Source organism: Danio rerio, chromosome 25, assembly GCF_049306965.1.
Source record: "Danio rerio strain Tuebingen ecotype United States chromosome 25, GRCz12tu, whole genome shotgun sequence".
NCBI lineage: Eukaryota > Metazoa > Chordata > Actinopteri > Cypriniformes > Danionidae > Danio > Danio rerio.
Window position 1 is genome coordinate 13,747,572 of NC_133200.1, and position 27,007 is coordinate 13,774,578.

Below are 27,007 nucleotides of genomic sequence, written 5' to 3' on the forward strand. Positions count from 1 at the left end.
AGATGAAACGGTTTCTGCGAGTTCGTTATAACACAACCCTACGATGCTTCTTACCTAAATGAAGAACTCATGCTGATTGGCTGGCCTATGTTTCAATCATCTGCTACAACCACCTACCTGTGAGCGAGAAGCTGTAGGCGCAGGGCTAAAGTCCCTTCCTGTGGACACGCCCACTCAACCTGTGACTGACAGGCTACTAAGACTCTAAATAATGCATTGTGGGAGGGGTTACATGACATAGCGATGACAAGCAGCCAAATGGAGCCTTAAGGCTGATTTATACTTCTGCGTCAAACACCGGCGTAGGCTACGGCGCTGACGCATAGCCCTTCGCCGTGGCCATCGCCGTCACTGACGTGCACCTCTCAAAAATTGTAACTACACGTCGCAACAACGCGTAGCGCAAGCTCTGTGATTGGTCGGCTTGGTAGCGCTGACGAGTCTGGGCGGGACCGAAAGCCGCGCGAATGGCGTGAGCGATTGTTTACAAGTGTGGAGTCCCGTGAAGGAGCTCCGGATGGAAAGTTTTGTTTTGTGTTTACCTCATGGTTAAAGTTGTTGCACGTCCGCCGGTTCCTGCCTCAAAATGAGCGAGTTTGAGTCACTTGTACATCCAGGAAGTGATCAGAATAGCAAAACAGAAGCGAAGAAACTCGACACAGAGGAACATTTACACCTCACTGCCCACTAGCGTTTCGGAAGTGTTAATGCAGACCAACGGAGACAGCGCGAAGAAGTATAAATGCACAGCCACGCACGTTGCCTGCGCCGTGAGTTGCGCCGGTCACTTGACGCAGAAGTATAAACCAGGCTTTAGGGAGGGAGAAGGGGTGGAGTCAAATGTCTAAAGGAATCATGGGAGTTGTAGTTCCTTCTGACTGACAAACTCCTGATGCCAACAGGTATGAATGGCGCCTTTAAAATGGCATGTTGGATTTATGTTAGATAAGTGTTGATCAGAGGTTAGCACGGAAACATTAGCGCTCAGTCATCCTGCATCAGAGTTCTGATTGACAAAAATGAAGCGAAAAAGCTTGTAAATGACAACGCCAAAGTACTAAAATAAAATAATAATAATAATGTAAAGTGGAGAAATGCTTTGACCTCCTCTATGCATTTAATTTCACATTGGCGGTTGGATATCAGTAATGGGAGGCATGCATGTCTGGATGCAAGGTTGTGTTTAAACGTAAGAGTAGGGCTGGGTGATCATTAGAATATTTATGATGATAGCAAAGTAAACAATATCATAAATATTCAGGTCATTTCAAGGTATCATTTCTAAATAATGCATAAATAATAATAAATAAAAGTAAAAATGTCTTATTTTATATGAAATATATGAGCTTTAAAAATATATGAAATCAAGCACCCTAAATACACCATCCGAGACTTTACAAAAACATTAAGAGGTTTGGCAGCCTTTTCTATTCTACACTGAATGCTTAGGGTTACTATAGCCTAAGTGAAAGTTTACCCCTAATTGTATTAATTAATTAATTTATTTGTTTATATTAATAAATTTATTTATTATTTATTAAATTTTATTTTTACCTCTTTATGGGGCGTGACTAAATTTGTAGCTTTGCATTGTGGTAATATGTAGTTTAATATGGGTATAATGCAGTTCAATATATATATATATATAACAATTTGTATTATTCTTATAGGATAAAATAAATGATAATACAAATAAATAAATATAAATTGTGTGCGTGTGTGTGGGTGTGAGTGATTTTTAGTATCATTTGACAAACATAATAAAACATCGAAAAGTTTTTGAACGGTCATATCTTCATATCTTATTTTAAGCGTTGCTTAATTTTATTCTGAAATATTACATTTGATAATATTTCATAACACTTTTACAAAATTAAATTAAAAATTAAATTACATTACAAATTGTATTATTCTAATGAAATTCTAGTGCTGTGAATATTTAAATAATTATTTACATATTTAAATATAGAAAATTATAATAAATTATTATCTTTTTTTTATCCCAAAAGTCAAAAGTTTAGGGTCAGTATTTTTTTTCATTCGTTTATTTTTTAAAGAAACATATTCTGTTTATCAAGAATATAATTTATTAAATGTAAAAAAAGATACATTTTTTAAGTATTTATTTACATTTTAAATAACTGCTTTCTTATTGTATGTAGTTTTAAATAAAATTATTACTTCAGTCATTACAGCTTTTATTACTATTACCATTGATAAAAATAGTAATTAATATTACAGTGATTTTTTAAATGATCATGTGACTCTGAAGACTAGAGTAATGAAGCTGAAAACTCATCTTTAAATCACTGGAATAAATTATTCAATTTAATTATAAACTACTTTTGAACAGTTCTTTTATAGTGCGAAAACATTTCACAATTTTACAATTTGTACTGTCTTTTTGATTAAATAAATGCAGCCTGGGTGTGCAGGAGAAGCTTATTCTAAAACATTTAAAAATTCTACTGACCCCAAACTTTTGATTGGTAGTGATATTCAAACAAAAGCTTTATACATCATCCATAATGATAATATATAGATCTACCATATATATATATATATATATATATATATATATATATATATATATATATATATATATATATATATATATATATATATATATATATATATATATATATATATATATATATATATCATCCAGTCCTACCCAGAAGTAAATGAAGACCCTATGCAGATGTTATAGAGCAGCTCTGCTCAGTTTCCTACAGGGACTGAAGCTCACAGGTCTCTCCGTCACTATTGCAGAGCACAAATCTGACAAACAGCACAGATTCAGAGCAGCGCAAGGTGAAAGAGGAGGAGGAGGAGGAGGAGGAGGAGGAGGAGGAGGAGGAGGATTGGGGAGAACGGCCTTAACAAAATGAACAAAAAAATGGTTTTGTTTACCAACAATGCCCTCTGTCAGTCATGGAAAAGAGCAGACAGAAAGAAAAAACAAGAGAAAAGAAAGAATGACACGTAAACAACCCAGGAAAAAAACGACACACTCGCTCAAACCACACAACAACAACACTACCAAATGAATACGTTTGCGCAGGGAGGGAAGTAGAAATATGGCGGGAGTAAAACCACAATGAAAAGAGGGGGTGACAATTTTTCCTGGGAAAAAAAACACCTCGTCGCTCTCACTTCTCCAGAAGTTTGACCCAAGAGGGAAATTTCATGCATTTGTTTTGTTCACACTGGAACACCCCTACTGCTTCAGAAGTGGTACGTTCCTCATGATAAATCAAATGGGTGTTGCTGATTCGGGTCATACCTTCTGCCACACCCCAGGGGTACTGACGTCCTCTGACCTTCCTGCCATTGACTTCAATCACCACATTACTGCCCACCACAGCCAGAGGCATCTTCTCCTGCCAGGACAGAGGACGGGACATTACTGACAGCCCGTATTGAGCCAACACACACACACACACACACACACACACACACACACACACACACACACACACACACACACACACACACAATCTCACTGAGCGTGAATGATCAGACGAGGAAATGAGTTTTCTAGTTGTCAGCTAGCGGTCAATAATCACCAACAGAAACAAATAACACTGGATACTGTTGTGGTTATAAAATGTAGGCAACAGTGGTATAATGCTAATTTTAGTTAAAACATAATTAATTATGAACTTAGTCAACACAATTAAGATCGTATCGTATTGCATCATATGTTTTATTAAATGACATGTCATCTTAATTGCGAAACAATTCAGAATGGAACAGATATATAAAAAATGTGAAAACAAAACAATTCAAGAACAATTAAACAAACATAAGATACACTACGGTACATGAGATTTGCACATATAATAAAATAAAAATTCTGCCAAAACTTCACTAAATATCATTTTAAGTGGGTTAAGTTAAAAAAAAAATGTCTTGTACAACCCCTTTTTTTTTTACAGCAATAATTAAATAGAACGTTTAAAATGATACTAACTATAGCAAATTAAACAGATTAAAAAATTAAAACTTTTCCAGGGCCTACAATTATGATAACCACACACACGAACATACACTCACAAGCGCATATTCACTCTCACGAGCACACATACAGACAAAAATCACCTTTACATACAAAAACAACTTGTACGTATATAGAAAACAATATTATTTTTCATTTCTTAATGCAATAAAAATGATCTATTTGCTATGATTTGATAAAAAAAACATATTTTTTTTATTATTAACGTGTGATAATATAACTCATTGTTTAATAATTATAGGAAACATATAATGAGAAAAAACAACATGCTTAACTCAAAATCTGATTGATTCAATATAATATAATAACACACACACATACATATATATATATATATATATATATATATATATATATATATATATATATATATATATATATATATATATATATATATATATGTATACAGTTGAAGTCTTTAAAGAATTATTTGCCCCTGTTTATTTTTTTCCCCTAATTTCTGTTAAACAAGAGCAGATTTTTCCAACACATTTCTAAACATAATAGTTTTAATAACTCATCACTAATAACTGATTTATTTTATCATTGCCATGATGACTGTAAATAATATTTGACTAGATCTTTTTCAAGACACTTCTATACAGCTTAAAGTGACATTTAAAGGCTTAACTAGGTTAATTAGGTTAACTAGGCGGGTTAGGGTACTTAGAGAAGTTATTGTATAACAATAGTTTGTTCTTTAGACTATTGAAAAATAGCTTAAAGGTGCTAACCATTTTGACCTTACAATGGTTTTTAAAAAATTAAAAAACTGCTTTTATTCTAGCCAAAATAAAACAAATAAGACAAAACATATTATCAGACACACTGTGAAAATTTCCTTGCTCTGTTAAACATCATTTGGGAAATATTTAAAGGTGACTCTTCACCTTTATCTTGCGGATCAGTTTGCTGTCCTCGTCGTCCTCCGTGTCTGGAAACTCGTAGATCTTGATTTTGTGTTCCTGGATCTCCTTCATAATCTAATGAGCAGAGTAAGAAATAAGAAATACAGTCAAATATTACTCATGTTGAGTTCATTGTGTGAGCTCACACACACACACACCTGTTTCTTGAAGAGCTGACACTCTTCTGGCGTCAGTGTATCTGCCTTGGCGATCAGAGGAATCACATTGACTTTATCATGCAGACGCTTCATGAACTCGATATCAAGAGGCTTCAGTCTGGGAAGAAAAAAGAATGCAGAGTATATGTCAAGCTCTCGTGTGAAGCTGCTCATGTTACGAAAATGTAATTATAGAGATGAAATACTAATTTAATAAATGAATAAATCAGAAAAATTTAATAAAATATAATAAAATTTATTAAATCAATTTATGAACAATAAAAAATGTACAAAAATATGTTAAGATTAAACAAATAATTAAAAAAAATAAATAAATAAATTAGGCAAAAAAAAGTTACAAATTTAGGATAAAATATAATTAGATAAAAGAAAAGTACATTTGTAAAAAATATAAAATAAATAATAATATAATAATATACAGAAAAATAAATAAATAATTAAGCAAATAAATAAATTGCCCTAAAATTGTATAAAATAAATAAAAAAAAAACAATTACGGAAAGGTGAGTTGTAAATAATAATCTAAAAAAATAATATATGACTAATTAATACATTTATAATTATAAATATTTTAATATATACTATAAATTATTTATAATTAATAAATTACTGCGCAAAACTGCAGTAGAAAAATGGATGAATTAAAAAAATACATTAAATATTTGTAATGAATAAGTTTAAAGTGTTATTTTTTATTTCCTTTTAATTGTTGCGTAATCATGTAAAAAATGAAAACTTAACTAGGTTAAATCCAAATAAATAAATTGTTAAAATAAAGCGACAATACATACAGTAAATAAATAACGGATAAATAAATAGATATAAATACAGTGTACAGTAAAACATACATACAGTTGAAGTCGGAATTATTAACCCCTCTAAGATTTTTTTTTCTTTTTTAAATATTTCCCAAACAGAAATTAGGGAAAAAATAAACAGGGGGCTAATAATCCTGACTTAAACTGTATATAAAAAAGTATTAACATAAGGTTAAATAAATCAGTGGTCTTCACGTCTTCAAAGCTCACACATTAACCACATACAGTACAAATGCATGCTTTGAAGTGATGCAACTAAACTGAAACAAATCCAGCAGCAGGCATTAAGCGGGTATGAATAAACAGAGCGCTTTCTCATGGTTTCCTCGCAAACCACACAAATGATGTCATGGAGAGAGTGAAGGGCTTCTCTTCCTATCACTTTCATTGGGGATTTAAGACAAAGAGGCTGTTCTTCAGTCTCTCAGCTGGGATTGTGTGTGTGTGTTAGTGTGTTTGGGGACCAGCGGAGGGGCTGTTTGTACATTTCAGGAATGCCAAGACTGAAGATGCAACACAAAGGTCACAGAGATATGAATGTTGCATCTCAAAAAAGGGCATGCTGGGAAATGTGCCGGGCAGACTGAACACACTGGGTCACAATAGTGAATGCAAATATAGGAGTAAACAATGACTGCATATGCATGAACTGTACAGCACTGCAGTTACAGTCAATTTTCTGAAAAAATAACAAAGCAACATTACATAAAAACATTCATTGTTATAAAAGAAAACATCTACCAGAAAAATAATATTAAAACCTTCATTTTTTTTATCACAAATGTTTGTTTTGTCTTATCCCTAAATTAATATTATCCTTCTTGGTGTGTAAATGAGGCTAATTGATCAAAAAATGTTATTTAATTCAAATTTTATCACTTATTTTATTTTTATTATGCAAGAAAAGTTCCTAATCTTGCATCTTTCTTTAGGAAAAAATCTCCCAGAAAAATATGAAATGCTTCATAAGTTAATTATACATTTTTGTTTTGATGTAATATTACTTAATCTTATCCTTTTTATTTATCTAAAAAATGAATTTAAAGATTATATCATAAATATTTTATCACTAAATAAATTATTATTCACTCAATTTGCTTCGGCTTAGTCTCCATTTCAGAGGTCGTCACAGCAGAATGAACCACCAACTATTCCAGCATATGTTTTACGCAGCGGATGGACCTACAGCTGCAACCCAGTACTGGGTAACACCCATACACACTCAATCACACACACATACACTACAGACAATTTAGCTCACCCAATTCACTTAAAATGCATATCTTTGGACTGTGGGGCAAATCGGAGCACCCAGAGAAAACCCACATGAATACGGGGAGAACATGCAAACTCCAAACAGAAATACTAAATGGCCCAGTCGGCACTCGAACTAGTGACCTTCTTGCTGTAAAGCGACAATGGTAACCACTGAGCCACCGTACCGCCCCTAATTAAATGTTTGTTATTTAAAAAAAATCCTAATCTTTTATCTTTCTGTAGAAAAAAAATTGGGCCATACATTTAATACATCACATTCTGTATATAATATATACTGTGGGCACAGGTGCCATTAATAAAGCTTTTGAGGCAGTTCTGATTGGCTAGAGATTGGGTGGGTGGAGCTTGGAGTGAACGATGAACTGAACAGGGATGTGATACTACTTTGAGTTTGCAGTTTAGGGATCCAAAACGTCAACAAAAATAAAAAGAACAACCATGCAATACATTCAGCATTAAAAGGGCCATGAAACCCCTCGTTTTGGTTCAAGTCTACTTAAGAATTTTTTCAAAAAAAAAAAAAAAAATTTCCTTATGATGGGCCTGGAGCGCTGCGAGCAGAGGAAATAGTGGGCCTGGCCGGTACAGCAGGGGAAAAAGAGGGGAGCGAACAACTGTCCGTCGGCTCACAGAATGAGACACAAACTGTGAAGAGACGTATGATTTTATGGTTTACAAAGTTAAAATGCAAAAAAACATTTATTAATTTCGTAATTTCATATACAGGTAACCACAATTTGTTATATCATTATAAAGATAATCGTTATATATAAACACTATAAATGAGGAACTCTCTCCTCCTCAATCCCGGGGTCTGACACGGTAGTCTATGACACAGCAGGTCTCTTACCCTGTTTATTTCAACCATTAACCCTGCTAGTAATCCTGATGATTTTAAAAATAGGTGAACACAGCAGCATGGAGATGTGTCTGAAAGGTAACAAACTCAACTGATAAAAGACAAAGTACACCATTCTCCAATTCTCATACAGCTTTCCTGACAAAAATGCTTGCTGCACACACACAGCTTTGCTATATCAGCCCTGACAACATCGAGGGGAAAAACATGCAAACACATCATCGAAACAGAAACAAACACAAACGACCCTTAATGAACGACTTAATACTGCTTGCAGGACGCGGTCTCAACCAGTCATAGGTCTTAAAGCTCAGCAGGTCTGCCTTGCCTTCGGAAAGCATGTGCTCTCATAAATAATTAAGAAGCAGGGTCTTCCCATGAGATAAGAAAACTCTATATAAATAATATCTAGATCGCTATGAATAATAATGAGAAAACTATGCGTCATCACTCTACAAGCAGAATCGCGATACGTCACCGATTTTGATTCCACCCCCAAAAAATATTTTAAACTCAGAAGATAAAATTAGCAAACAAAAGCTCAAAATTATCCAGTATCAACTGATGCTCAACACACAAATCTGTTAACATTTCAAAAAAGTACTCGAAGGTGTTTTGACCATCAAAAATGTTTTCATAATCTCAGCCCTCTTTCACAAAGGAGTCAAATAAGAAATATTATACACTTCATTTTTTATCCTAAATTGTTTTTAACATTTAAAAATGTTCCTAATTCAGCAAAATTGAGCAAATAGTCAATATACCACAAAAAAAATTACAAATGTATTGAAAAGACACAAAATCTAATACAAAAAATAACTTGCGATAAAATAAATATCAGCCTGAAAAAGTGAAGCAAAATATGAAATGCGCCATATGTCAAAAATTGTATTTTTGACATTTAAAATTGTAATAGTCTCAGCCTTTTTTTAGCACAAAGGAGACAAAGAGGTGAATCACTTTCAGAAATGAAGTAAAATATAATATATAGTTTATCTTTAGCAATATCAAACCAAACAACACTAAATAAACATCTAATATACCAAAAAACAAAACAAAAATAATGACATTGAATACAATTACATGAAGAAAGATATAATGCCTAACCCTGTTTCAGAATTTTCACTAATGACATTTACAAAAAAAAAAAACAAGCTCATTCTTTACTAAAATGAGCCAAATAAGTGAATCATTTTCTAAAATAAACATGTCGCTGCCTATCGTACGTCAAGCCCAGTTTAGCGGGCATTATGTAAGGCTTGTGGATCTGGGTGTGGGTAGTGTGCCTCTCCATCTGTGCCCTGTCTTTCCGTTTCACCCGTTAATGCATTTAAATCAATGCACAATCACATGTCCAGCTGCCTTCATCATACCACAGTCGTACAGTACTCTTGCACAGAATTCCAGCATCAACCCACTCCTGAACAAAGTGCAAAGTGTGTAAATCAGGACATGTGTGTGTGGTGTTTCTATTTTAAGCCGGTTGATTCATGCCAGGCTTCACTGGTAAAAGGGCGCAGTACCTACCCGTGACCAGAGGGGGCGATGAAGTACAAGCAGCAGTGCACCCTGTTGTCAGGCATCTGCCTCCTGTTTACACGGGATTCAGCATTCAGGAAGTCTTCAAACTTACTGTCGATGTAGTTGATGACAGGCTGCCAGCTGAGAAAAAAAAAAAGGAGAATGAGGAGACATGAAAGCCAGTCACATGCAAAGATTAAAGAAACATTCTACTTTTTCTTGGAAATGGGCTCATTTTATAGGTCCACTGTAGAGTTTTAACATTTTTGAAGCCATTTAGATGATCTCTGGGTCTGGTGGGATCATTTTTAGTTTAGCTTAGCATAAATCATTGAATTGGATTAGACCATTAGCATCTCATACAAAAAACTCTTTAAATAAGCTTAGATCTGCTATTTTCCAGTTTAATACGGCCAGGAACTTTACTCTTGTGCAGTAATAACCAAACTTTCTGGCCATTTATGGCTGAAGTAGCGCCAATAATATTGCGCAACACCTGAAAATAGTATAATTTAATATCCAGCTGTAACTAGTACTGCTTTAAACAGGAAATACATTGAATCTTAAAAAAAAAATAGAGTGAGATGCTAATGGTCTAATCTGATTAAATTATTTATGCTAAGCTAAGCAAAAAGAGCTTCCACCAGACCCATCCTTGGTTGAATGCATTTAAAAATGACAAAACTCAGTCGTTCAACTCTAGGTTACTTGTAAAATGAGCATAGATTTCCCAAAAATTTGGAGTGTTCCTTGAGGAAATCATTGCATCATAGATTTATAACCATAATATTTAAAACCAACACATCAAATCTGTTTAAATTCTGCCTATAATCTCCATTATGTCTCCATCCATGAATCAGAAGTGCCTCAAAAACTCACCAGTTGCTGTTGTCCACCGCATCTCCAAATCCTGGTGTGTCGACGATGGTGAGTGTGAGCTGGACGCCCCCCTCCTTTATCAGCACTTTGGACTGTTCAACCTGAAAGTAGGAACACAAATTGTCAGCATGGGATATGTGACTAGAAGTGAAAAAGCAATCTTGCGTGCAGTTTATCAAAGTTCAGTTACAATTATTATGTAATCATTTTGATTCAATTAAATATGACATATGAAATGACAATGCTACTACAACTACTGTAGTAAATGTTGCTTCATCTTAAAGCACGTGCTGGAGATTTACTACTGATTACAGAACTGTCTTTACTGACAAATAAGCATGATATTTCCCTTTTGATTGATCATGCTGACCAACCACAAACTAGAGCTGTGTAGCTATAACTGTTTTAGCATGCTAAACAATAAAAAATATTATATTAAATACAATATTTTGAAAAAACAAAAGCAAAAAGACATTTTAACCAACATATTCAGGGCTCCCAAAATCTGGTAGCCCGAAGTCCTGAAATTTTTTTTTTCAGTCGTGCTACCAAAATCTAGATAGCGCGCCAGGCATGGTGCAGATAGAAGCTTAATTGAAAAACCAACAGCCACAAGACTTCGTGCTACCAGATTTTGCAACCCTTGATATGCTTTGTATTATTTTATTAAAAAGAAAGCATCACTACAACTTCTGAAAGCAAACAGCCACATTTCTTTTAACAGTGGCATAAAACAGATCAGACATTTTAACTATATAAACAAACTAAATAAAAATTAATATAATCACTACTTTGCTCCACTTTCATAGTTTTTATAAGGGCTGCACAATACTGGGAAAATTTGTAACATGCGATATCATTGTTGAGTGTTGCGATAACAATATTTCTTATGATATAACTAACTTGCAAAATGCTATTTTATCAGCAATTACAAAAATATTTATGTTATGATCATATAAATTAAGAGGTATTTTTCTGAGCTAATTGATTTTTTTTTTTAATACGATCAAGTTGCAAACATTTAGTCTTAATAAAACACAAAGAATAACTGAAAACCACTAATAATAACTGATCACTTTTGATTCTTTGTATTTATTCTTTGTAGTATTTATTTTCAGGTTTACCTACTGGAAAGGTGGTAATGACAATAATCTGATTGGTCACATTTGGATAAACAACCAATGCAAGCAGCACACAAATGCTTGCCACATAAAACTAATTAAATTTCTGTCATGAACACTCTTAGGATTTAGTAAGATACAAATATGTATATGGCAATGTTGATGTATATTGATGTATATTGATGTGTCTTGGTGGTATAGATCTGCTACGCTGCTGTTGCTGCTTTGATTATTATGGCAGAGCAAGTACAGAGACCTGCTACTACCAGTAAATACACAGACATGCCATCTGAGAACATAACACGCTGCTGCTGCAAACATTATACATATGTAACCCTCGTAGCAGATCTAAACACAAGTGGAGTTGGGGTGGAGGAGGATCTCTGAAAAGACGCCGCAGCTTAAACAGCGTAGAATGACGGGGAGCATTTAAATTGATGAGGTGCAAGCTTATTGGCTGCCATGGTGACAGCAAAATCTCCTGTGCCATGTAATTAATGACACAGAAGCAGAATTGGTGAACCTACAGTATCAGCCTGCATGTGCATTGAGTTTCAGGAAAAAAAATTCACTTTCTGCACTTCTCTGTGATATGGATTTTGCATATACTATTTAGGGCTATTTTATACTATTTTGAAACCCATTTTGAGGTCAATATTATTAGCCCCCTTAAGCAATATATTTTTGATTGTCTGCAGAAGAAACTACTGTTATACAATGACTTGTCTAATTACTCTAATTAAGCCTTTGAATTGCACTTTAATCTAAATGCTTGTATTTTGAAAAGCATCTAGTAAAATGTTATGTACTGTCATCATAGCAAAGATAAAACAAATCAGTAATTAGACATGATATATCAAAACTATTATGTTCAGAAATAAGTAAAAAAACCTTCTTTCCATTAAATTGGAGGGAAAGGGTTGCTAATATTCAGGAGGGCTAATAATTCTGACTTCAACTTTATATATACAGTTATTTTCCACCCTGCAAAGGAAAGAGAAATAAATACAATAGAATAAAAATATGAAACAAACTGTGATTTAAGCATCTTCACCCTAAGAAAAACACTTTAGCAACAAAACCTTCAGTCAAGAGCAGAGAGGGATGTTCTCGTCGTTTGAATAATGATAAAACAGGCGCCAGCATTTCGCACTGGCACTTTAATGGTTTCTCTTTCACGTGTCTTTTGATTCTCAACTCGTTTGTTTATTACGCAAATGAGGGTTAATATGAATATTCACTAATCACCGCGTTTTGACACCTATTTGACCATTAAAGCGAATGTTGACCACGTGCTTATGTGTGTGCGCGTGTTGCACACACACATAAGCATTCTGTCTCTCGCGCTTTTGGTATATGATGCAATAATCGTTTATCTCGATTAATGGTTTTTCATAATCGTTAGAAGCCATAATCGTAATCGAAATCGGATTTTCGATTAATTGCACAGCCCTAATACTATTATTGAACTATTATTTCTGATAAAGTTTTTCAATATTTAAAGCCAAGAACTTGTCAATTAATACTAGGTTTAAAATAATCCAATCAATGCGTACTTATATCACACCTGAAAAACTAAACATGTTTAACCCAAACATCCTAGATATACGTAAATAAAACATAAAGGGTGGTGAAGATTTTCTGGCAAAACGTAATCACAATAATCTCCTCAATTATTTTAAAACCAATTCCAGTTACACCTGAAATATTGATATAGACGTAATGTTTTTCTTTGATATTAATTTGTCGATTAATGCTTCTGAAGAGACAGACGCCACCATCCTACTTGTTCACACTTTCCTGTTTGTTTGTTTTATAGTGAGCATTCCACATCGTTTGGTTGTGCAATTTTGATTGGGCAGAACGAAAGTGTGCTCCCTCAATTGGCTAGCAAATCTGTCACAAACAGACAGCAGTCATGCATTTGCTCTGGGCGGGGGAAATTAAGTAATATATTCCATAATTCCATAATATTATATTTCATATTGCAGCCTCTTGTGATTAGCTAATCGCAACGTTTCAAATCACGATTGCGATTCGATTTTGATTAATCGCACAGCCCTAGCCCTGCTTATTGGTAATACAAAAGATACCATTAGAAAATAAGCATCAATTTCTGAACTGACTCCAATGCATAGTGCAATAGCTGCCCAGCGACCCATGTATGATTCCCTGCACAAGGTCCTTCACTGATCCCTTTCTCCATCCTGAGATTTTCTGTCTTATCACTGTACCATCATTTCCAATAGAGCGTAGAAAAGCCCAAAAACATGTCCTATAAAAATTAAGAGTAATGGGCAGTTACAAGTTCAATTTGAAAACGAAGTGAGTTAATACTGAAAAAGATGTGTTTGCCACATTTACAATTAGTAAACAAGTTATTCAGTAATCCCAATTATTTTTTTTAAATGTAAGTTTGCACATGCCTAATTATAAGACTTCCCTAATTTAGCGTTCTTGCAAGATTCTGCATAATCTCCTACCCATTAACATCCATTTGCATTAGATGCATTCTAAGGTAGGCCATGAGTAAGACACCGAGCTGAGATGAGACATTAAAATAGTCATCTGGAATGTCACTATGATTTACCGTCATCATCTCCTCAAGTTATTTCAGCTGCTTTCAGTAAAGAGCGGCTTATTCTCACAGGCCTGGTTATTTTTGGCTGACCCTCTTTTTCTAAAACTGCACTCTCACTCACACATGCACAACTTTCTCGCTAACAAAAACAACCACAGCCTTTCTTGGTTCCTCAAAAAGAGGAAAGACAGGGCGAGAAAGACTTAAGGAGAAGAAAGTGTGAGGGAAACGGAGGAAAGATAAAAAATCCTCCATTCTCACACATTCTGAGATGTTTATGAGGCACATCGGGCCACTTTAGTCTGCAACGACACAGAAAAAGAAATAAATTAAAACGTAGAATCACAAAGCCACAAAAATGTCAAGACTTTCAACCGAATTGGCTCTTGTGTGGCTACTATAACAAACACTGCAGATAGTTTTGGAATATAAATACCCCTGCCGCTGTCTCCATGTCCTGCTTGAATTCACCACAGAGGACTAGACAGCCGCACATTACAACTAGGCCTTTAGCCAGATTGATAAATTTATATCAAGGGCATTCGTAGTGGAATAGCTAAGGGCAAAGGGCATTGTGCATTCTGCCACCTAGGAAAGCACAAGAAGGTTAAATGGGGTCTCAAGGAGAAGCTTGGACAAGAGATGATTTGTTTAGTGCAAGTTGATATGTAGAGAAGTCTAATGGCTTGTTTCCACTGAGTGGTATGGTATGGTTCGGTTTGCTACGCTTTTATGGCCGTTTTCATGTCAATAAGCATACCGAACCAAACCGTTCCGTAATACTTTTTCAGCTTTTTCAGTACCCTTTCAAAAGGGTACCAAAAACGAGAAAGGGTACGAAAAGGTGGAGCTGCACGCGTATCCGAACGCTGATTGGTTACAGAGATATGTCACGAGCTCGTAGAGTAAGACACAATGTAAACAAAGGATCCCCCATGTTCTAATACACAGCCGAGAGATTACATGGATATACTATATGCATAAAATAAAGAGCCATGGATGACTGGAGCTCAAACAAACCATGTCGTCGTCTTGATGAACAGACACAATGCAAAGAAGAACAAAAAAAATCTGCTGTGCCCTGTTGTTGCTTTACAGGCCAGCTAAAAGTGTGAGCGGTATTCGCTTTCTTCCGGGAGCGTGCGATCACGTCTATATTTGATTTAACAAACTTCTTGAGCTGATGATAATAACGTGTACTTGATTGTTGAAGCATTTCCGTCATCTGATCCATTCAGAAAGAAAAGGACAAGCGCGAGAGTAAAGCGCGGAAAAAAGGAGAAACCCGGCAAAACACAGGAGCAAAAGTGTTTAACAACCTGAATCGTGAACAAACTGCCATGTTTATCTTTGCCTTTTGGACTATTATGAACTGGGAATGACAAAACTACTCTCTAAGAGAGCTTACATGTGCTGGTGAAGATTACAGACACAGATGAGAGGTTTGCGCTGACTGTGGGCTATATTGCGCGTGTTTTTGCGTTTGGAAACGAGCCAAATTTATATCAAGTAAAAGGACAAACTACACAAAGAGGTGTTGCCTAAGATGGTGCCAGCAATGAGTGGCCCTTGGTTTTACATCATCTCTACAAATGTGAATGGATTTGTTTAGATGTTTGGTGACAGATGCCACAGTTGCTTGATTCAGACCTCAAGATGATGTGAAGGCTGTGTTTGGTCAGTATGTTCACAAATCCGAGAAAAGCAAATAAAAGAAGATTGGTTGGTGGAGAGACACTGGCCTGCAGAGTTTAGTTTCAACCATAAATAAAAACACCTGAAATCAAGCCAAAGTCCCTTTAACGCAAGTTATTTCACTTGGCGGCCATTTTCGAAACACCTCTCGGGCAGTATGCTTAGGTATTCTGTCTGAATGGGGAAACATCAAATTCTCCAAAAACTGTTTGCCAAGCGAATCTCCTCCAGAAATTACAAAATTGAAATTTTTGTAGGCGTTTGAGTAGATGCTATTAAGTGATATGCGTTTGACAAGACGGACTGTACCTTGTGTTCTTTTCATACAGATTATAAAACCAAAACTTTTTGTTTTCAGGTATAGTTGGTTAATTGAAAAGAAGAAATTTTAAGCTTTATGTGGATATATTTCCTATGTCTGTGAATCAAGTATTTGCTGAGATTCGAGTGTGTTTGTTGACCACCAAACTGTCGTGATAGCACACGTCTGGTCCGTGCTTCTTTCCCTGAGAAACGTCAGTCTATAGTGATTGATAATTGGCTCTTGTACTAGTAGGCGGGGCTTCATTCACCATATTGATCACTAAACTTTTCCCCATTTAAAGCATACAAGTGACATGTCTTGTGTTCTATAGTCTTTAAGACAAATCAGCTAAACAAGGTCTGAAAATGATTATAGTGACAAATGTGATAGCATTCTATTAGAGTAGGTACTTCATTTGAATTATGAAAACACTTCTTAAACATTAAATAAGCTATGTGCTATATCAAATGATTGTGGGTAGTATGAATTGAATTTGTAGGTACTATATCCGTCCTTTTGTCATTACCACAGGACCTACCCATGTCAGTTGCATTGCTTCACTTTTATACATAAATGCCTGTGGCAACGCCATGGCCTCGTGGAATAGTAAATCATCTATTGAATGCACACTTGCCAGACAGAGGTAGTAGGTCAACTGGGTACTTTTCGCCAACTGTTTTTGAATAATGTGAATTCTGATATACTACTTTGTTTATGTATTGTTTTTCACATACTAGGGAAGTATGCAATTTTAGACACACCATAATACAGTACTTCCTTACAAATGTGTTTAAGCTGGTAGGAGCTACAATCTGGATGACAGTAGCTCTCAAGAGTAGGATTGGAAACCCCCCAGCTTAAGGTGTCACTGGGAAAAAAGTTTGACATGGTGGCTGTAGGGCACACAAGCATAAGCAGAACCACCCTAATCTAAACCGAAACAAAAAAAAATCATGATACCATTTATGTCACTTTACATGCTATTTATAGCAGGGGTGTCCTCTCCTGCTCCTGTAGGCCAGTTCTGATGTGCTGCAGAGTTATGTCCAGCACATTTGCTAGGAAGTTTTTTTCAGTAATCCTGAAGGTCTTAATTAGGTTCAGGTGTGTTTAATTAAAAAGCAAAACTCTGCAGGCTAGTGAGCCATATCCATGTACTATTGCAAATTATGTAGAGTAAACAAGTTGTCAATATTGCGATCTTTCCAAATTCAAGAAGATGGGAATTCTGCTTCAGCTCTTTGCTCAATTTTGATGAACAGATTTGTTTCTGAAATAACTTGCGACACTGAAGTTTGAACAAAATCCAAATCAACTTAGATCTGAGATTCAATCGTGAACCTAGTCTTGAGTACAGCAAAGACACTGAGAATGTTTGTTTATCATGATAAAAGAGGACCAAGTGTGGTTGCACTAAAATACCAGAAAGGGCTTGGCCGCCTCAGAACATGCCCCATATCTACGGTGGTGGGAAAGTCATTGCCGGGTGTTGGGTTTCGTGGGAAAATTCTTGACCTTCTACTGAACCCAAGAAGACTCCAGAGGAATCTGGGACCCTTCATATTGCCCCTCCCATTCTCTTTAAAAAACACTCCAATTGAGTCACTCCATCATACAGCAGACTCCTCGCAGTGTATCCTCCCCCATTTCTGATGTTCCAGCCTCAGCATCTGTTCTTGTGCTGTTTATCAAATCCATATAAGGTTAAAACTCTGCTGTCTTTTTCCTCTGGTGAATCTGGGAGCATTTGCTCTGGCCTGGAACTATCAAAAGGCAGAAATCTGTTTGTGATCGGTTGAGCCCAATTGGTGCTCTGCACACCAGCTGTCTTAATGCACTTGTGTGTTGGATGACTTGAACTTGGTAAGCAAAAATCAACCTTCCGTGTGTGAGTGCAATTAATGCTTTGAGGCAGGGCATCCTTTCTCATTGTGATGCAGCTTGTCTAATGAGTTGTATAAGATAAGTACTCCCAGAGCCAATAGTTTTGTGGGCAGGGCTACGACCCAAGTTCAAGTCCCATTTTTAGACAACAAGATCTTCTCAGACACAAAAATTGGATGGTGAAACACCTGAAAAAAAAAAGATCTGTATTCTGTGCCATCCAGATAGTCTTGCAACCCAAAAGATCCACTTTGAATATTACGAAATGGTTGCCAGTGGCAATCTTGTCCCAAAGGACAAGGAATCAGACCACAAAAACTTCCCTTATGGCTTCTCTATAGCTGCAGAGCAATGGAGGATAATGGTGGCAGGAGATAAAGGGTCAAAGGTAAGGGAAGAAAGGGAGTGCAATACTAATGTAAAGATAATGGTAGATAAAAGGCAAGACCAGTGGATCGGTATCAGGGGTCAGAGGTCGGCAAAAGGGGACATACCTGAACAGTCTTCTTGATCCTCTGAGATGGTCCAGGGTAGTCTTTGGAATACAGGTCTGTCAGGAAGAGGGAATTGATGAGCGTTGATTTGCCCAGTCCAGACTCACCTTAAACAGGAAAGCAAGCAAAAGATAAAAAGTTAAGTGGCCATGCTTAACAAGTGCCAGAACGAAATGTCACAGACACCCATGCTTAAAAAAAAGGAGGTGATGAATATGAGATTCTCCACAGATCCTCACAAGCTTTCTCACAGCCATCCATCCACCCACACAGGCACACACAATTAGTTTGTTGTTTTTGAGCCAATCAATGGACCCTTGCCAGAACTTCAATAGTTTCTTCTTGAGGACAGCAATCGAACGACAGTAGATTCATGGGTATATTGGGAAAACATTTTGGACAAAAAAAAAGAAGCGTGAGAGAGAGAGAGAAAGCTCTTTTCTTCTTAGAGAATAAAACATTGCTTGCTCCATTCCCTCTAGCCAACTCTGTACTTCTCTTCACATCAGATGAGTACAAGGCTCTATCATTTTGAACATCTCTTGAGTTGGGGGAAGGGAAAGCTTGGGTTCATCTGGCAAAACAGACCACCAATGTACAACCATCCTCACCCACTCAAATACACGTTCTCGCTTCACGTTTCACACACAAGCTTGATCCTAGGCTTCCTGAGGGGGTGTTGAAATCTCCTTCTCTCAATAAACAATCTTCCCACTGACAGTCTTTAGCTTCTGAGCTCCCAAATTTTGATTTATTCATTTACTACAAGTTGGACTCGCACTGGAGAAACGAAAACTGTAACACACTACTGTCAATATTTGAAACACTGCTTGTAGGTTGCACCCGAAATTGCCTACCACTCATTAGGTACTGCATTGGAATTTGAATCTCGGATGTACTACATTCACCATTTTGTCATCATCATGGGACCTACCCACATCAGATGTGTCGCTTTTCTCCCATACCTGAATTCTCTTGCGGTGCATCATGGGATATCATAGCGTGCATTGGATGCGCACTTCAGAATCTCTTGCCGGAAGTTGTAAGTCATTCGGGTAATTCTTGTGTACTGTTTTTCTAATTCTATGACTTCAGTCATAATACTCTGCTTGCATACTGTTTTTAGCGTACTATACAGTATGAAAGTATGTGATTTCGGATGCAGCCTTATAATTGTATAGTGTGGAGTAGAAGCTTAAGAAACGGAAATTTGCAAGAAAACTTACTAATGGTGCAAGAACTCAACATGCATCAATAAAAAGACATTTTGGAGCATATATTTTATGGATAAGAAGTTAAAATATAGTTATATTATCTTATAAGTCCATAAATCCTTGGCTAAAATAAAATATTTCCTGGATATTTTATCTAATTTGTGGGCATCGCAGAGCCACTATGGATCTGTAGGAGATACACGCAGGTGCCAGGAGAGGTCATAAGGTGGGATGAGAGACTAAATAGGTGTGCTTGTTCCACTCACATCACAGCAGCTAAAAACAATGGATCTACAATAGGTGCAACAAAGAGGCCATCTCTGCAAATCATGCCACATCTGTAGACAGCTTTTACCTTCTGTGACAACATTTATGTACTGACGTGTTCAGGCACTGCTGACATATAAAGTAGAGTTTAGATCGAGCCCAAAAAAATTAAACCCAACCTTATGTCCGAGCCCAACCCAGTCCAACACATTAACTGTAATTATGAGCCCGATTTAGACCAGATTATTTTTTAATACAAGGGCCGTTATAACAGATGTTCTCAACTACAATTCTGAGTTGTTTGAACTACAGAAATTAGTTTAGAGTAGGGTCGTCACGATGCTGGAATTCTGTGACAATCTTCAGATACTGTTACTAAAGTTTTAAAAACCTCCCTTTCCCACTAACATTTAAGTGCTACTAAGCACGTTATTAAACAGTGTTGATTTGCCGTTGTGTTCACGTGCTCAACAGAAATGACTGTGATTGGCCGTGAAGGTCATCAGTTCACTGAACTCACGACTGTTTACTGAGTGCAAGCACAGATATAGCGACACTGGAGTGTTTCAAAGTCACGTCAATCAGCAATCCGCTGATGAATCGTGGCTTTAAAACGCAGCAAAAAAAACAACAACAAAAAACACAAAAGCTTGATCACGGCCCGGCCCGAAGACAGTGGCAGGAATATGTCTGGGCTCGGGCAGAGAATTTAATATAAAGCCTAATTTCCTGATTCCTACATGACTTCCTCTACTTGTAAATTTGTAAAGTTTCATTGTGATCATTTCATAAGATTGGCCAGGTTTAGCAAGTCATAAAATGTGAATATAGGCCAATACCAACCTTCAGCTGATCAATTGGAGAATACCTAAAATTCAGTAGTAAGTAATTTACTTAGTATGAAATTTGATAGAATTAATAAGCTAAGACTGTTATATTATAAGTAAACCACAGCCATCCACTGTCCACGATGGTCAGTATACTATCCTCCATGAAATTACTGAGGTTCTTTTTGTCATCAGAACTGTTTGTGGAACTTATTACAAATTTTCGTTTAAACGCAATTCACATAAAATGAGGATAGTAATGTACAAACTTCAAGAGTTCACTAGCTGGTACTGCACATGTACCAAGCTCATGTCCATATTCCTCAGCAGATATGTATACTTTTGGACATCACTATGCATGAGATGGAGCAGAACATGATGTTGTGAGATGTTAGACTACCCAGTGTCCACTTTATATCGACCTAACCATCTTATTTGGACCATCTCTCTGACCATATGTCTCAAAGTATAAGAGTTAACCAGTGTAACCTATGGAGCCAAAAGCAGTTCACCATTTGCACTCACACTTAAATATTCTCCATGCTACGCCAGAGATAACACACAGACACCAAACCCACCCTCTGTCTGCTAAGTAAATTTACTCCTCCTCACCCCAGGCTATGAGGTCTTACCTAAACAACACCGAGTGTCTCTGAGAGAGAGATGTGTGTGGGATGGGGGAAGATGGGAGGATGCCAGCAACCTGAAACTGAGGCGACCGGTGGAAGAGAATTAAAGGGGGGAGGAGAGACAGATACGGAGAGACAGAGAGTTGTTTGGTCTGTCTGCACTTACACTGGCATTTTAATGGAAGCCATGTAGCAACACACAATAAAGGCCATGAGGAGAAAAAAGCATCCTCACTTAAGGACCAAATTCCCCTGCAAGGGTTTACATCATGCTCTAACCTAGTTGGTGATGTCGGATGAATACATTTCAGTGTTTTAATTGTTGTAGATTACTAGTTACTAGAGGTATAATTTATTAATGGTAATTTACTCACTATTAACTCAAGATGTTCCAAACCTTCAGGAGATTCTTTCTTATGTCAAACAAAAAACAATCTGAAGAAAGCTGAAAAGAAAGCTGAAAGAAACTATGGAAGTCAATTGTTACAGGTTTCCAGCTTTGCTTAAAATATCGTCTTTTCTGTTCAATACATGTTAGAAAACCATTTAGGTTTGGAACAAGTGAAGAGCGAGTAATTAAAGTATTTATTGAATTTTTGGGAGAAATGTCCCTTTAGAGCAGAGGTGCCCAAACTTATTCTCATGAAGGGCCAAAAACCAAACTTGATTGAGGCTAGTGAGCCGAAGATAAATATAGTTGACATGGGTAATTTTCAAATGTACTTAATAATGTTTAACAATGACTAGAAAACACAGCTTTATATTAACTAATACAGTAATATAATGAACTTATTACAGTAAAAACAAAACAATCTAATTTCTAACAGAATTAACTAGTTTTTGTCTTGATTTTTGCTTGCCGATGTCTGCCATAGTCCTCTATCTGTCGCGTGACATTACATTTTTTTAATATACGATTCATTTACAACACTTAATCAAAACATTTAATTTCTGTTTGCTTTTTTGTGTCTTGGCAATAAAATAAACAAAAAAAGATAACATCAAATTAGAAAATCACTGTGTTAAAGCTGTTCGCCCCAATCCTATCCATCATACTCACTTCTCCTCTAAGATGGGATCATGTGCCAAATCAAAGGTTACAATGGGGCAACTTTGGCCAGCAGGCCCTACTATGGGGAACACTCCACAATTTTTGGGAAATTAATTCATTTCACAAGTCACCCTGAGTTAAAAAGTTGAGTTTTTTAACCGTTCAGCCCATTTTTAGGTCTGGCAAGACCAATTTTACCTTAGCTTAGCATAAATCATTGAATCGGATTAGACCATTAGCATCTCGTTTAAAATATTTTATAAAATAATAGTTCTGTGCCAACTGCACGTTTATGGTCTGACGCAGCCTTAGCGCAGACACAGCCTTCGCGCGGTTGAACAGCCCTTGCCGTGGCTGACGCCAACACTGATGCGCACATTTCAAGTAATGTATTATTGATTAGTTGGCTTGGTAGCTGTGATAAGTGTGGGTGGAGAGCTAAGTGCTGTGAACCTGGAGCGAGTGTTTACAAGTGGAGAGTCATGTACAGGAGCTCCAGATGGAAACTTTTGTTTTGCGTTTACCTTATGATTTAAGTTGTTGCACGTCGCCAATTCCCATCTCAGAATGAGCGAGTTTTAGCTACGAGTACATTAAGGTAGGGTTCAGATGAACATAAAAACCTCACTGCCAGCAAGCGTTTCGGATGTGTTATTGCAGACGAACACAAACAGCACACAGAAGTATAAATGTACAACTACGCGCAAGGCAAGCGCCATCTGTCACGGTGATCACTTGACAAAAAAGTATAAACCAGCCTCACAACTGACACAAATGAAAGTTGCTATTTTCTATGCTAATATGGCTAGGAACTATACTCACATCCTAGCTCAATATTAATATATATTTTATACACAATGTAACTACAGAAGAGTCAAGCTTTAAAAGAAAAAAAAAAAATTTATTTAAAACTAAACAATTTTTTGTGAGATGCTAATGGTCTAATCTGATTCAATGCTTTATGCTAAGCTAAACTAAAAGTATCCCATCGGCTGAAATCACTGAAATCAATCAAAAAGTTCTAAATTTCAACTATTCAACTCTGGTTGACTACACTATTTTATTAAATAAATAAAGTGAGTGTTATTATAAATCAACAAATTTTTTATGAAAACATTCAAAAATCAGTGTAAATCCTACTGTTGCAACCATTCACAAAGATGAGCTTGGGCGAGTAAATGCTTGCACTCTACATTATAAAACCCAACTACTTTATCGAATGAAATGAGTGTAGGTAACTCAAGATTGACTGAAAGTTAATTTCACTCATTTGAATAGAGTTTTGAACTCAGTGTTAAAGGTAATGACTTAATTAAATACCTCATTACTTCAACTTAAATGGAGCAAGTTCACAGTACTCATAGATTAATTTTTAACTCAAATGGTTTGCAGCAATCGGTTTCCTTAAACAGTTTGGGTTGCTGTAACTTATTAGATTTTACAGTACTCAGTTGGCTTGAGTTCTCTTTATTTATTGAGTTTTACTGTGCTCAAATTGCTTAATTTACTTAAATGGATTAAGCTCACAGTACTCATTGGTTTTAGTCTTTGAACTTAAATGGTTTGTTGCAATCGGTTTCCTAAAATGGTTTGACTTACCTTACTTTTTGGGTTTTACAGTGTACAGAAAAAAACACACTAACACATGTACACTCACAAATAGGAGGATGAGTTCACAAAGCCCTTTACTTGGTGGGAATTAATTTGCTCATTCCTCCAGCTCCAGCTATCTCGAACGCCCTGTTTTTTTTTCCTTCTCCTTCCCAGCTTTCACCCCTCAGGGAAAAGCCAGACCCAATTAGCCTCATCCCCTCTTTTAATTAAATATCGGTCCGCATGATCTTTGAAAACGAGACGCTTCAGTCACACAGCAAGGATTCAGGTCTAGTTCACAGTTGGCTGACCTTTATCAGACCCATGGATGAATGGAGTGAACTCACCTCCCAGTCTCGTTTTGGTCCCTTCATCATCTGTCTTTCACTACTGCAGTCAAAAGAGCTACAGCACATGTGCCTTTCCAGCAGGGACAAACAGGGAGACTGGAAAACCATCAAACACAGGAAAAAGCCTATAGGAGTGCTAATAGACTGGCACAACCACATAGTGTGGATAAACAGACCATATTTCCACTGGAACTGGACCCAGACAGGCTACCAGGGGAACAGTCATTTCCGAATAAAAGGCTCATGCTAGCATCACTTCCTGACCCGTTTAACATTTGGCTAAAACAAAAAAGTGGGGCAAATGCTATTCAAAAGAGTGTCGCCAGTGTGTTGATAAAGCATGTCTAGTATACTTACCATTTTATAACAGATTTAAAACCCCCAAATATAATTAAATAAGATAGTTCGGAAGAGCTAGTGGTGCAAAATTTGCATAATTTGGGACAAACCTCAAATAGGTTATGCCCCAGAAAATGGCTCTATATTTAAAAGGATAGTTCACCCGGAAAGTTTTCATTTACACACCCTCATGCATATGATTATAGATCAATTCCAGCGCTAATGATGTGAATATTTGCAGTAAAAACTCTAAACATAAATTCACAGAGAAATTATATGTTAACATAATATTGAAATCTATATTTTTCAAAACTATACCACAGAGCTATAGGATCATAAAAATATCAATCTGTAAACAACTTTTAGGTTTTAAATTAGGAAAATAAACATGCGTTATGGATGTGACCAAAAAAAGTTTACAGTAGTTTACAGTATAAGACATACTTCATAGAAATTCTGTGAATTAAACTGCACAACCCCAGGAAAAATTGCTAATCTAAAGAATAAAAGTTGGCTCACTTTAGAACAAAAATGACTGACTTTATTTTATTTGACATTTTTGCATTTATGAGGAAAAAGCTTCATTATAGATGTGACCTCTCTCCGTTGTGGATGTGACATATGTGAAATTGGCACTTGTTTGACTTTAGCACATCAAATATAATTGTTTAAAAACATTGACAGATGCGTTTTTGAGTATTTTTACAGTACTGTAAATTACAAAACTACACAAAAAACAGAAAAGGTTTCATTATTTTGGTGACATTTGCATGGAATGGCTCTATAAAGATTATTTAATCAACAGAAATACCTGAAAAAATTCATAAATGTTAGAGGTAAAAAAATATTTTTTTAAATGATATGAAAAAACTTGATATTTTGGACAACTACTAGTTTTTAAGGAATATAAAAAAACTGACACTTTTCAAAATATCTTATTTTATGTTCTGTAAAAGATGTTATACAATTCCTGAACAGTTGCTTTATTATTATTATTATTATTATTATTATTATGTTATAAAACTTATAATATAAGTTTTAGATTAGTTTGCTTAAACACTGTTAATATTTAAATCTTTCAAGTTTTGTTTTTTTTCCCAGAGATGGGTTGCAGCTGAAAGGGCATCCGCTGTGTAAAAACTTGCTGGATAAGTTGGCGGTTCATTCCGCTGTGGCGACCCCGGATTAATAAAGGGACTAAGCAGACAAGAAAATGAATGAAGAAATGAAGTTTTGGTTTCAATATTTATCCCAATTTTCTTTCAAGTTGATCACATTTCACATGATAACGTTTGGATTTTTAGGCATAAAAAATGGCTTTTAAAAGTTTGTATTTTAATATACATTAAATAATTTAAAAAAAAGATATTTCTAAAGAGCATTACAAGATGACAGACAATCCATTATTCAATTAATCATATTGTTCCCTATTCATATAAACAACTACATACTATAAAAACCTGTGGTTTACTTGGCATAAAACCCAAAACCTCTAGGAAAAACTTGGCATATTTTTTCATATCTTTTATGTTCTGTAATGGAAAGGACGTCATACAATTTTATTATTAATATTATTATTATTTTTAATATTTAAAGTGTTTATATATTTGTTTATATATTTATCCCAATATCTTCTTTTAAGTTTTTATATTATATATAAAAAAGTAAATCTCAGGTTTTAGTATTTACGTATTTAGGTTGTATACATTAAATAATAATAATAATAACGACATTTATAATGGGCATTACAAAATGACAGACAATTCATTATTCAATTATTCATAATACAATACATACTTGATTAAAAACAAATTTTCTACTTGTATTAATTGCCACTACTCCGAATCAGCATGTAGATGGGAGGAGTGGGACAAATGGACAAACTTTCCAGGGGATTCCGCACATTCTTCTTGACTTTCATCTTTATACCTCTTCCTGTCATCATGCTATGGGCCAGAAAGCACCCCAGGGCCCATTACTGGCTCAGATATCCTGACAATCCCCCACCTACTCCCCTTTTCCACTGCCCTGCTCCCCCCTGTCCAATCCTAAACTATCCCTTCTCTTCCTCTCTGGCTTTTTTTCTTTTCTGCTCACTCTTTTCCCCTCATAAAAGGGGCTTTAGTATTGCTGCCATACAGTCGCGCAACCCTTTAACACACAGATAGTGGACAGAGCAACAGAGGCCCTTTAAA

At 35.9% G+C, this 27,007-nt stretch overlaps 1 protein-coding gene across 8 annotated transcripts in view; it reads right to left on the reverse strand.

Annotated features, from left to right (window-relative positions):
- septin15 (septin 15) overlaps positions 1 to 27,007 on the reverse strand; it is a 54,158-nt gene that overhangs the window by 8,679 nt on the left and 18,472 nt on the right. For 4 of the 8 annotated variants that reach the window (XM_005163084.6, XM_005163083.6, XM_021470539.3 and 1 more), the window contains exons 3-9: positions 18,543 to 18,649; positions 10,464 to 10,564; positions 9,591 to 9,725; positions 5,088 to 5,205; positions 4,912 to 5,004; positions 3,287 to 3,383; positions 2,914 to 2,925 (exon numbers count right to left, since the gene is read on the reverse strand). In XM_005163084.6, coding sequence (XP_005163141.1) covers positions 2,914 to 2,925; positions 3,287 to 3,383; positions 4,912 to 5,004; positions 5,088 to 5,205; positions 9,591 to 9,725; positions 10,464 to 10,564; positions 18,543 to 18,649 — 663 coding nt within the window. 8 annotated transcript variants of the gene reach the window in all.